Source organism: Lolium perenne, chromosome 3 (genome assembly GCF_019359855.2).
Source record: "Lolium perenne isolate Kyuss_39 chromosome 3, Kyuss_2.0, whole genome shotgun sequence".
NCBI lineage: Eukaryota > Viridiplantae > Streptophyta > Magnoliopsida > Poales > Poaceae > Lolium > Lolium perenne.
The window spans coordinates 238,325,562-238,337,559 of NC_067246.2; the positions used below are offsets into that span (position 1 = coordinate 238,325,562).

General features: G+C 39.5%; 1 protein-coding gene across 1 annotated transcript; it reads right to left on the reverse strand.

Moving 5' to 3' along the window:
• Positions 1-813: 813 nt before the first annotated feature.
• LOC127343908 (uncharacterized) lies at positions 814-10,971 on the reverse strand. Its single transcript, XM_071828400.1, has 16 exons — positions 10,714-10,971; positions 9,002-9,083; positions 8,606-8,726; positions 8,334-8,513; positions 8,027-8,239; positions 7,439-7,942; positions 6,906-7,088; positions 6,716-6,823; positions 5,604-5,786; positions 5,354-5,531; positions 4,432-4,496; positions 4,304-4,343; positions 3,634-3,783; positions 3,002-3,114; positions 2,834-2,909; positions 814-1,159 (listed from the first exon to the last, which is right to left on the reverse strand). Exons 2-16 carry the CDS (start codon positions 9,063-9,065, stop codon positions 1,154-1,156), a joined length of 2,184 nt encoding a protein of 727 aa, XP_071684501.1. The 5' UTR covers positions 9,066-9,083; positions 10,714-10,971; the 3' UTR covers positions 814-1,153.
• Positions 10,972-11,998: the final 1,027 nt, after the last annotated feature.

Genomic DNA, 11,998 nt, shown 5'->3' on the forward strand with positions numbered 1-11,998 from the left:
TGGTTTCTGAATTCTAATCGACAGGTAAAGCAAAAAAAAATAAAAAATCAAAGGTTCCTAGTAGCTACAGGTTTAGTGGATAATTATATTGACGTGTCACTTGTTTATCAGATTTCAAGGTATTGGCGTCTGGCAGTTGTTCAGCCAACTATTTCATGCATGGTCAGGAACTATCTTCTCACATACTAACGGGTTACTCCGCACAGGCAACTTCTTCCACTTCGGGTGCTATCTCATTAGCTGGGTAACGGGACAAAAACGATGTAGTAAAGCACAATCCCTTTTTTGCCCAAGTGGAGAGAATCACGATTGGATCTTGACATCCTGTGATGCGCACTAAATTCATGCAATCATGCAAAGTCGTATAGTAGAGCTAAATGCAAAATCACTATGGCCATCCAGATCAGCTGCCCCGTGCCACAGGTTAACCAAAATCAAGAAACACTACGAGCATTGCTGACACAGACCCACTGTGGTTTACGTTAGCAATCACCGAAGCGTGCCTGGCAGGGCTACCAAGTGTGCTGCAACTAGATAACCAACACACCAGTGTACTAAAAGGTAGAAGTGCTGAAATTTACCAATCGCAACACACTAACATACAAAAAGGTTGAGGCACCAAAATTCACCAACTTTTAATCTACGAATCAAGGTTTAAGATGGAATGGGATGCCTAGTCAGTAGTCACGAACCATAATAACTCCACCGTTATTAATATTGAGAACTTTACCCTTGTATTAATCCAGTACGAAATTAGTTTTTTTTCTTTCAGTTGCATGTGATACATGATTTAACCGCAGATGGCACCAGGAGTTAACAACACTTCACAACTGGACCAAACTTCGTTTATACTCCCTCTTGGGCCGTCGTCCGTTTGAGCCTAAGGCCATTGTCCTAGTGGGATCAATCCAATTACTAATTCCAGCATACTTCCCAGTTCCCACAACTATCAGGTGAATAGCAAGGTATATACGGACACTTCACAACTGCAAGCAAATATGTCTACAGGAGCAAATTGTGTGACTAAGGTGTGGCATTCAGTGTAGTGTTTGAACTTCACCTCAGCATTTATATGCTGGACTTCCTTCCGTTTCATTTACATTACCCATGTTCCTCCTGGATGATGCATCTTCTTCCCCACAGTATTCCCGCATCAATGCTGCCAGAACACAAAGCACTGGGTTACAAATAACCAATGGAAGGTCATGACGGGAAGCTTTATATTGGCAGCATATGGAAATGCTTTACTTAAATTGCTAACAAAAATGAACTGCCCATAAAGAAAGGGTAATTCTCAAGGTACTGCATGCACAAAATTTACCAGGAGCCCTGCATCCTTTTGAATGACTATCAAAAACACTGAATAGATGCACATGCTGTATAGAAGAACAAATAACCTAGTACCTCCATCCCAATGAATAAGGCTTTTAAAAAAAAGTCAAACTATATAATGCTTGACCAAGTTTTTAGAATAAATTATTAACATGTACTCCCTCTGTTCGGATTAAATTGACGCACGCTGTACAGACAAAGTAGCTTATGTACGTGTATCTCATGCGTCGATTAAATACGGACAGAGGTAGTACTATACGAAATCAATATCATTAGATATACCACAAAATGTATTTTCATATGATATCTCTATAATATTATACTCCCGGTGCTGGAAGGTCGGAAGGAGAAGTGTGATAAGCTTTGAATGGAAGCCCCGGTAAACGGTGGCAGTAACAACTGTCCTAAGGTAGCGAAATTCCTTGTCGCATAAGTAGCGACCTGCACGAATGGTGTAACGACTGCCCCGCTGTCTCCGACATGGACCCAGTGAAATTGAATTCTCCGTGAAGATGCGGAGTACCAACGGCTAGACGGTAAGACCCCGTGCACCTTGAATATAGCTTCGCAGTGACAACCTTGATCGAATGTGTAGGATAGGTGGGAGGTGGTGACACACAACGACCAATCCTGAAAGACCACTCTTTCGTCTAAGGATGCCTAACCGCCGCATTGTTAATATTTTTTTTCTAAAAGTTTGGTCAAAGCTTACTTAGTTTGACTTTTTTTAAAGGAGCCTTATTCATTGGAAAGGAGGGAGTATCTTTTAAGCATTCTTTAGGAATACGCCCACCAGTAACCACTTGTGCTGGTAACTTTGTTTCTTAGCAGTAGGAGAGACCACAGTAAAGATAACACTAACAATTAAAACGATGATTTTCCTGCCTACATAAGAAGATGGAGTAATTATCTGACAATGGTGCACGCAATGCAAGGCACATTTAAATGTTGTACAACATGGTCAAGTAAGCAATTTGAAACCCAAAACTCTAATGAATAACATAATGCTATAATGTACTACTGCTAAAATGTTACACTAAACTAATAGATACAAAAGTATTGCATAACATTTGCTAGCCTTGACAACTTATATGTGGGAAAAAAAATCACATATCTAACTTTTGTTTGCTCAATGGAAAAATAATAGACTTCTAGGATCTGCAAGCAACCCAGATCCAAATCTTAAAAGTAGATCAACATTTCTGCTGTTGTCTTTCGCAAGAAGATTGTACTCTCCTACTGTGCATATATATTAAAAAGTAAAACAAGAACAAGATAATAGGATCAGAAATCCAAAGAGTTCAAAAACAAAGAACAACTACAAGAAAATAATAGAGAAAGCTGAACTGAAAAGAGCTCGGACCAGGAGCTATGCAAAGAGCACTAAGATTCACAATTTTGCTGAAAAACAGAAACTCATATAAGATTTCCCCCTTATCTTCATGAAGAAACAACAGCTATGCTAAAGTAGAAACTTCCAAACGAAAGAGTGTTAACCTACCGTGTCGATGGCGCTAATTTCCTCAAATAAGTGCTTCTTGGATCTCAGGCTGTTGGCGAATTTCTGAAGAGCGGACATGTTCTTCTGGTGAAGGAATCACAGGTTTAACATCCATGCTTGTGAATATATACAGTAGTAACATGTGAATTGGTTAGCAGTAGAAAGGATATTTTCTCCTCAAACATTGGGTGGTTTAGCATCAGCAGCATATTGTTGTTAACAATAGCCCGAACTGATAGTTCTTTAGCTTCTGTGTGTTTCCTTTTCAGCAAAATGCACATCTGCACCATAAGACAATAAAATGTGAATATTTCAACTAAAGTAAAAAAGCCAGCTGCTTCAAAGGGTAAAGTTAGTGCTTGTGCACCATCAAGAAGGAAACAGATAACCATTCTAGTCACTTAGTAAGGTCTCATATTATTCATTTATCTTCATGAAATTGCAACATTACTGATGCTGGATTGGAAGATGCATCTGTGCCTTTTGTAAGTTGTAACATCTAGAAAAATGTCACTCTCCATACTTGTCACATGATTAAAAGCACAGCAGTAGTTTTACTAATTACTAAATATTAAAGTTAGAATACTAGTGAAGTACAGCAAGATGTGATAAATTTGAGAAACTTCTGTTTTTTTTTTTTCAAAGTCCAGCTGTAAAGCTCTAAAGCTAGATAAATTTAAAAGGTGGAGCGGGTAAGCCTCATAACAAACTCAAATTGAGAACTTCTGCTGCTAGTTTGCAGTTCGCATTCTAGTAAGAGATTTAGAAAAGGGTAATACAGCATTGGCAGATTTACTCACATCTTCAAGCTCCTTTCTACAAGCCTTGTCTACATTTCCATCATCTTCTAACAGAGCAGGCACCTCTAGGTCTGAAATGTCCCCCATCTCACATGGTGTTGTTGAAGAAACCACATTATCCATACGAGTTTTCGGAGTTCCACTTAGAATCTAAGCAGTGAAATCAAGAAAAGTAAGGATACATGAACAGCTGCATACTACTTCCAGTTCCAAACGTAGGTCGCTTAAGATTTGCTTATATCTGCAATTTTCGTCTTCTAGAGTTGCTACTCTATGGTTTATAGTTATGGAAACTGGTAGCCCCAAGCGTCTTGCTCAATGTAAAAAAGATGAGACTTGATTCTTATACCCCCTCCGATCCATATTAGTTGATGCTAAAATGGATGTATCTACAACTAAAATGTGTCTAGATACATCTATATTAGCATCAAGTAATATGAATCGGAGGGGGTACTATTTACTGGCATATAGCCATATAGGTGTAAAAATATAATAACGTGACGGAAGAATTTCATGATTATATGCTGATATTGTTTTTCCTTCTGATCAAGAAACTAAATAATCACTAATAATCGATTTTATGATTTGACCATGTAGCACGAAAGCCTTTGGAACTGGTACTAATAGAGCAAATATACATATCAATCTCAGAAATATTCAAGGCACTTACTATTTTATTCCCCAGCTCTGGAACAGTTTGCGGTGATTTTCTACACAATAAATTCAAATATGTTACTTTCAATGAGAAGTGTAGTCTTAAGATATAATAAATCTGTTAAATGCAATCCATCGAACAACCTCACAGCTGGAGATCTCATGATGCGCTTAAGCACAGCAGGGGCCTTTGCATCTGGAATTGATTCCTGAGAAGGGAGGTTTACAGCATGAACAGAAGTACACAAAATTAAAGCAGTTTTTTTTACTACAGAACACAGATAAGAGACAACAAAACTATTTGTGTTCTTTTCATTGTAGTTTAGAAATTTATTAGAGAAAAAAATCTCCAAGTCCAAATAAGTTGAAATCCCACAAAAAAAATGAAGTTTAAGCTTCAAGACCGACCATGATTAACTAGCACTCTGACTCTCGAAATATAATCACACATTCATTATACAGTGCAAATTTAAATTATGCATATCTAGCTTAAAGAATGGCACACACTTAAACTTAGGGTGATAATATGATCTACTAGTAGGTATCCTCTGTAGTTGCATGATAGATTTCTTAGCTATGACACAGGATCTAAATAATAGAAATTGAGTTTGGTGTATAAAATGATGATAAAGAAATTTCCACACCATTATATTATTTCACACTTGTTCGCAGGTGAAATTATCTGTTTTTTCTTGCATCATGTAATCAACGAGTACAAACACAATATGCAAATAACCAGTGTAAAAAATAGTATGGAATTGGTTTGTGTGTATCTTCAACAGAGGCTGTGTTGGGTTTATATGTTGATGTCAATGTCAGCTGTACAAGGGTTCGTGACTTGCAGTCCAAGATGGAGAGTCCTAATTCAGCACATTATATGCTTAAACACAGTGCAGGAATAAAAAAAAATGCAAATCTGCAACTGGAGAAAAAATGTATCCCTTTACAATGGAATGAATCACATCCCTCAGAAGAAGGCATTCGGATAAATCAAGGAAGAAAACAAGCTTTAGCATAAAAGAAAATTTGTTTAAGGATATAAAACTGTGCAGAACAAAAATAGAACCTCAGGCATGTTTTGCCTCATGGACGGGCTACGAGATGCAGGTTTTCCTTCAACAAAGGAGTTGGGGATCTTGGATGTTAGTACAGGGGAGCCCCTGCTCCCACTGACTTGTACCGAATCTTTCTCCACAAGCAAGCCAGACATTGGATTTCTAGATATAGTACCTACTTTTAAAACTCTACATTGAGAAAAATAGTGTCAGCCCCCTTCCATGTAATTTTCTAGAACAAAAAAGTAGAGATATTTATACCTTGATCCAGCGAGTTGAGAAGTTGGTCTTTTATTGTCTTTGGAAAGGGTGTCTTGTATTACATCAGAGGGTTTGCTACCTTTTAGGAGTACCTGACTTGTTACATTGTTATATTCCGTTCTATGTGCTGTACTGCTTGGAGCATTCAATGAGGACGAGTTGCCAGCGCTATGTGGCTCAACTCTGAAAAATATGCATCTGTATTTATTAGAATGCACAAGGTCTTACAAAAACAACAAAATAGAACATAGGTCTTACAACAAGATTTGTAGAATATCTTATAAGTAATAAGAGAAGTGGATAAGTCCAGAAATAGATGGATATAACTACAAGCTTATGATGACGGTGTCACAGAGAACTTGAAATACCAGTTGAGAACTGACAAAAGTTGTGCTGAGGATGGTCAAACACAAGTAGACCAAATTTCAAGTGTTATGCCATGTAGGGTTGCAAGGAAGTACATCCAAAGTACAGTTGTTAGTTACAGCTCGAGTACAATTGGAATCCTGGTCCACGAGGATCAAGGATCATGTTCACTACAGTAAGCGACTTCTTAATACTAACTGTTACCTCAAAAACTATACTACTGTATGATTCTTAATTAAAAATACAGTACAGTAACATATGGTATTTATTTGCTAGCAATGATGTTGAAAGTCGAGAACGATACATTGTTGCACACAGAGCATTCTGCCACAGTGGAGACTCCAAGAAAAATGCATGTGATGCATGTGTATTTGTCAATGCATCGATTCCACCAAAGCCACCACACTTATGAAAGATAAGTTAAACTATTACAGGATGTTACACTTTATATGTATAAGGACATTCAAGTATTCAGTAAGCCGTAGCTCCACATTATCTTGATCAAAATTTGTTACAAGAAACAAGATCAATAGCACTGAGCCTTCAGACTGGTTTTCGGTCAGTTCAATGTTAGGTGAGTTTATACAAGGTGGAGCCAAAATATATTTTATGGAACTATGCCACCTAGGTCAACATCATAATATGAAGAAATAAAGCAGAATTGTGCATACCCAAGTAACCATTTGCAGAATAATATTTCAACCCAAGCAGATTGTTATATGATTTGAAGGTTGATAATTTCTTACCCGTTTTTAGTATTCAAGGAGGTGGTCGACAACCCTTGTAATCCAGGCTTGCAGTATGGTTTTGCCGATGTGATTTTAAGTTTTTCAGGTTGTGCATGCTTGTGTTCCCTGCATTTAAAAAAGCGTTAATTACAACATTATTTCATAGCATTTTTATAAGTGCATGCTAGCCTGCCATTCTATCTACTACCTTTTCAAGTCCGTAGTATGTGTATTTGTCTTTTTTATCACGTTATTGGCACCACTTAGTTGATTTAAGGTGGTTTCTGAAGTTACTTGGGGAGGCCTGCTTGCTTTCGTAATTGCAGATTTTGACAGAAGAGAAAAGGTTCCTGCTTCATTCACCAATGCAGGTTTGACATTTCTGATTTCCCTGCATGAAACGTATTAGAATACTTTCAACTGATAAGAAATTGACACACAAGACTGCAACACAACTAAGCCCACAAACAAGTAAAAGCTCCATTGTCACAAATATTCTATATTGTATTCCCTCCCACTACAGAACCAAAATGCCCCTGTTAAAAAATGTAAACCAATATAGGATATCCAGCATAACCATGGGCCATGGTGCATTTTCCTTCTGTAAATAATACATGTGCAATGCACTTAATCCTATATTTATGATTTCTGATTCAAGATATGATGTTTCTTGTGAGATAAACACAAGCACTAGATGGATGTTATATTTTGCTGAGAAAGAAATTTATGTCCAAAACAAACCTCTGCGTTGTTGAAGAGAGATTCTTTGGACCTGAAGTCCCTTTCTCAACATTATTTGTCCCGGATGATGTCTTCCTTACAGGATTCATTAAAGTGCCCCCGAAAGATTGGCTACCATGACTTCCTTCATTGAGAGATCTACTTTCCTCCACAGCCTCATTCTGGTTGTTTTGAGAATCCGATTGACCCATTGGTCTTCTAGAGATGTAGGGATTCTCAGTGCTGGTGTTTCTGGATTGTGAACTAACTTCTTGCTCACTGTTACTATTCTCCCTCGATATATTAAGTTTACTCAGGTCCACCGCAGGATCTTCCTTACTTTTCTCAGGAGCTGATATGGCTTTTAAATGTGTTGGATCTTCAGCAGATACAGCACTGCAAGGGAAACTATGAGAAGAACTGTTAACAACTGGTTTTGTTGGGTGTGCCTCATTAGAGTGGTCTCCAAGCATATCATTTGACACCATGTCTACTTTAAGCTGTTCCACTCTTTCAGGATTGATGCTGAAAAAATGATGCATTTAGTTAGATGACTAGGCAGCATCAATATTTGACTTCAGAATACTGGCATTCGTTACATTCTCCTACCTTGTGAAATGAATAGGCTCCAAAGTGCAAGCATCATGTGTTTGTGTTTGTTCCTTACTCTTACTATCTTCGGGAACATCAGTGCCCTTGTCTGAAGTACCTCTTTGTGGATCTTTATTACCCTCTGAAGAGATGGGGTTGGTTTTTTCTGTAGTTCTACTTGTACCATTCTCCTCAGAGCCCAACTTCGTGTCAAGATTGAACTTGCCCAGACTTTAAGGAAACAAAATAAACAAAATGAAAAAATTAATTGCATGAAGTTTATGTGGAGCATATTTACCAGTCTTCACCAGACAGTGGAACTTACTCATTGAAATCAAAGGAAAAGAAGTCCTTTTCAGTATCTTTCTTCCCTTCAGAAAGATCATTGCCATTTGAACAGCTGTGTTTTGATTTTTTCTTGAGGGGACTAGAGAAATCAAGATCAGACATGCCCATTTTAAATGATGATATTTTGTCAAAGGCTCCATCAATTCCAAAATCATCGCTAGACAAAGAAAGAGGTTGTCAGCACCATAATAAACAGTGCATAGTAAATAATTCACTTGTTTGCATTAAATATCCAGGCCTAATACTCACAAATTGTCGAAGCTAAACTTCTTGCTACTTTTCGGAGCTGACTCAACATCAAAGTCAATTGTGTCTTTTCCTGATTTTGGTACCTTCCAGGACGAAAGAAAATCACTGCCAAAGTCTTCATCTGCCAACAAATATCATGAATACACCAGGTTAAACTGGTACAGTTGTAAGAAGAAATTTTCTAAATCTACGGCACAGATTTAAAGACACATTTCATGTATCATGGATTTAATTTCTTGCAGGTAAGCAGGAGGCAATTACAATGGACATAACTTATACAGTATCAATCAGAAATATTCATTTTACCGGTATCAGATAAGTTTGACTACAGTGCAGCATAAACAAGGGAGCATGGTGCACTGATGACCTACTATCATATAAATAACAAATACATACCAAGGGATGAACTTGCATTTTTAGTATTCGCGTTAGAGGCAGCTCTTTTTCGTGATTCGTCCATAATGCCTGCAAACGTGGACTACACGCAGAAGGAAAACAGAAATATATTAGGAAGCACCGAAGACACAGAGCGGAAGAGAAACCATGCATGCCAACAATATTGATATTCTGAATCACTATATACAGGAAACATCTAAATATATTTGTAAATCTTGTTGATATGATAATTATACTAGCGTCATAATTGGAATAGGTCAATTCATATATATTTCCCACCACTATGCTTAACAGGAAACAAAGCACATGCAAAATATGCAGCATGTGAAGTCCTGGGAAAACAGAAGTCAAAAAAAAAAAAACAAGAAAGGGCCTATTGACTGAATATCAAAAATTTAATTAACCCTAGCTCTCTCTGGGATAATACCTCAGTTCAGGTAACATTACCTAGATTTAAGCAGTAAAAACTAGATGCACATGTTTCCAGGCACAACAAGCAACCTCAGCAAGCACTCAAGCAGAGAACTTAATGGGTAGGAGCAGATCAAAGATCTAGAGAACAGTAAGGATGGAAAACATGGCAATCATGCATAGGCACACACACACTCGGCAGCAACAAATAATCTCAATGAATGATTTACAAATAAATCTAATGGGCCATAAGAGCATATGCTTAAACTAACTATAACTCAACTGAAAACAATCTTGACTTGCAGTCTCATACTAGATGTAACTATAACCAAACTGTTTGAACGTTTCAACTGGTAATAATGATAACAGCTTTGACAGTGAAAACACAGCTTTTCATCAACAGGGGAATTAACATTCCTGGAGACGAGGTTTTGAAGAAGTGAAGCTCTATTTGAGATTTCGACAACAAACAATCAAATGGAGTCTGGAAAAGCAAACATGGTCATAGTTTTGACAGCAGGCTACACAGACATACTACAGAATCGAGAATACCCAAGGCATCATTTTAACCGTGAGATATCTCTACAAAACTGAGAGTAGTATTGATGGCCCCTCCTTCGGAAGAGGATTTGAAGACCTGGAGCACTCAGATGTTACTCTGGCAACTGCAGTAATATATTTTCTACGCAAGGGGAATCAGACATTTACAAAGTGAACTAGGTGTCCAGATACTGACGTTGCATTAACTGGACATGGAGGTCGCAACACTTATGCTAAGAAATTTATATTCCAAACAAGTTTGCTCGCTCAATCAAAACAGCAAACAGCTTCCCCGTAATAGCAACGGAAAGGGGTGTAGGGAAACAGCATTCCTATCCTCCAGTGGCATATTCAGCTGCTCATAAGAGTATCCCAGTCAAATAAGATCGTGAAAGCTACTGGAATGCGTAAGCCAAAACCGAGAAAATTGACAAAATTCTGCCGCAAATTGCTAGGTGCGGCATGGTACACCGTATTTAAAACAACGAAAACATTCGATCATGCAGCGGTGCTCGCGCGCGCGCACACGGAACGGGTAGCGTGGAGACCTTCCTGGATCCTGCGCTAAACTTCCGAAATTCGGCACAAAAAAAAGTACTGAGCACTCCGCTTACGATGAGAAACTGCCCTAGATTGCCAACGGAAGCGCCAACCAGGGGGGATCTAGAAGGTGTACCTACCGGGTGCGCACCGCAGCGAACCCCAAATTTCTGGAGGTCGGCGAGGGTTTAACAAATTGTTGGATGGCGAAATGCTCGTACCTCGGGCCGAATTTGCGGACGGGATTGGTGCAGCAGGGGCGCGAATCGGGTGGAACGGGAACGGCGGTGGCGGCGACGCGCGTGGGAGGCGGCGGAGGGATTGGGCGGCAATGCGTTGGCGGCGGCGGCAAGCTACGGCACGGCGGCGGCACCTCTAGGGCGGGAGATGCTGCGCACTGGGTCGGGTTGGGGTTGGTCAGGACCGACCCAGGGACAGGAGGAGGAAGAGGAAATGAAGGTATCGGTACGGTGCGGGACGGGAAGGTGGCGAGGAAACCGTGGAGGAGAGAGCTGATATTTGAGGAATTTTGAATTTTAAAGGACTGCACGGAGAACGAGAGCAGATATTCACCTGTATTTTTTTGGGGAATTTTTTTTTCTTGACCATGTTTTTTTTCGAAAAATTCTACCGATCTATTAATAATCATCAACACTAGTATAAATAGCCGAGCAAGTAATAAAAAATATAACTAGGTACGCGGACCACCTAGCGACGACTACTGAATACTAACACGAGCCGAAGGCGCGCCGCCATCCTCGCCCTCCATTGTCGAAGCCGGGCAAAATTTGTCGTAGTAGAGCTTATTGTAGTAGACAGACGGGAAATCGTCGTGCTAAGACCCCAAATGATCAGCGCATCAGATCAACAATCATCGCCAATGATGTCAACCGTAGATCGAAAGAGACTGACACGAAACCACACAAACAGATAAGAAAACCGATCGAATCCCATGAGATCCGCCGGACACACAACTCCACGCGCCCTAGGCCCACCACCGGAGCGAGGATAGAACGGGAAGGACCTTATTTTGACTTTAGGATGTAGCCGCTACCTCACCATTCCAAAAAAAAAAAAAAAACTGAAAAACAAACTAAATTAAGAACGGAAACCCCCCACCAGCAGGGAACCGTGGTCCGCCACACCTCAAGGCTCCAAGGCCGCCAAAGGCGGAGCGAACCGGCAAGGAGTAGGAAACCCTAGATGGGTTGTGGCCGCCGCCGCCTCTGTATCTCTTGTCTTGTCTCACGTGACCCTGTCCTTTTGTTTTCTAAGAAAAGGTTAAGAGTTTGTAGTTGGTGTGCACAACACAACTAGTCAAAAAAAATGGTATGCACAACTCGGCGGTGAGTTGTATATACTTCATGTTTAGATGAAATTTGTAAATGTTTGGGTTCTAGAACACAGTGATTTGTATAAAGCTTCAAAGTTTATGTATGTGTCAAGGATTGTAACAAGCCGACTCATGAGCGGCAGGGCTCAGCGAGTACACTCTATGTTGCAGGG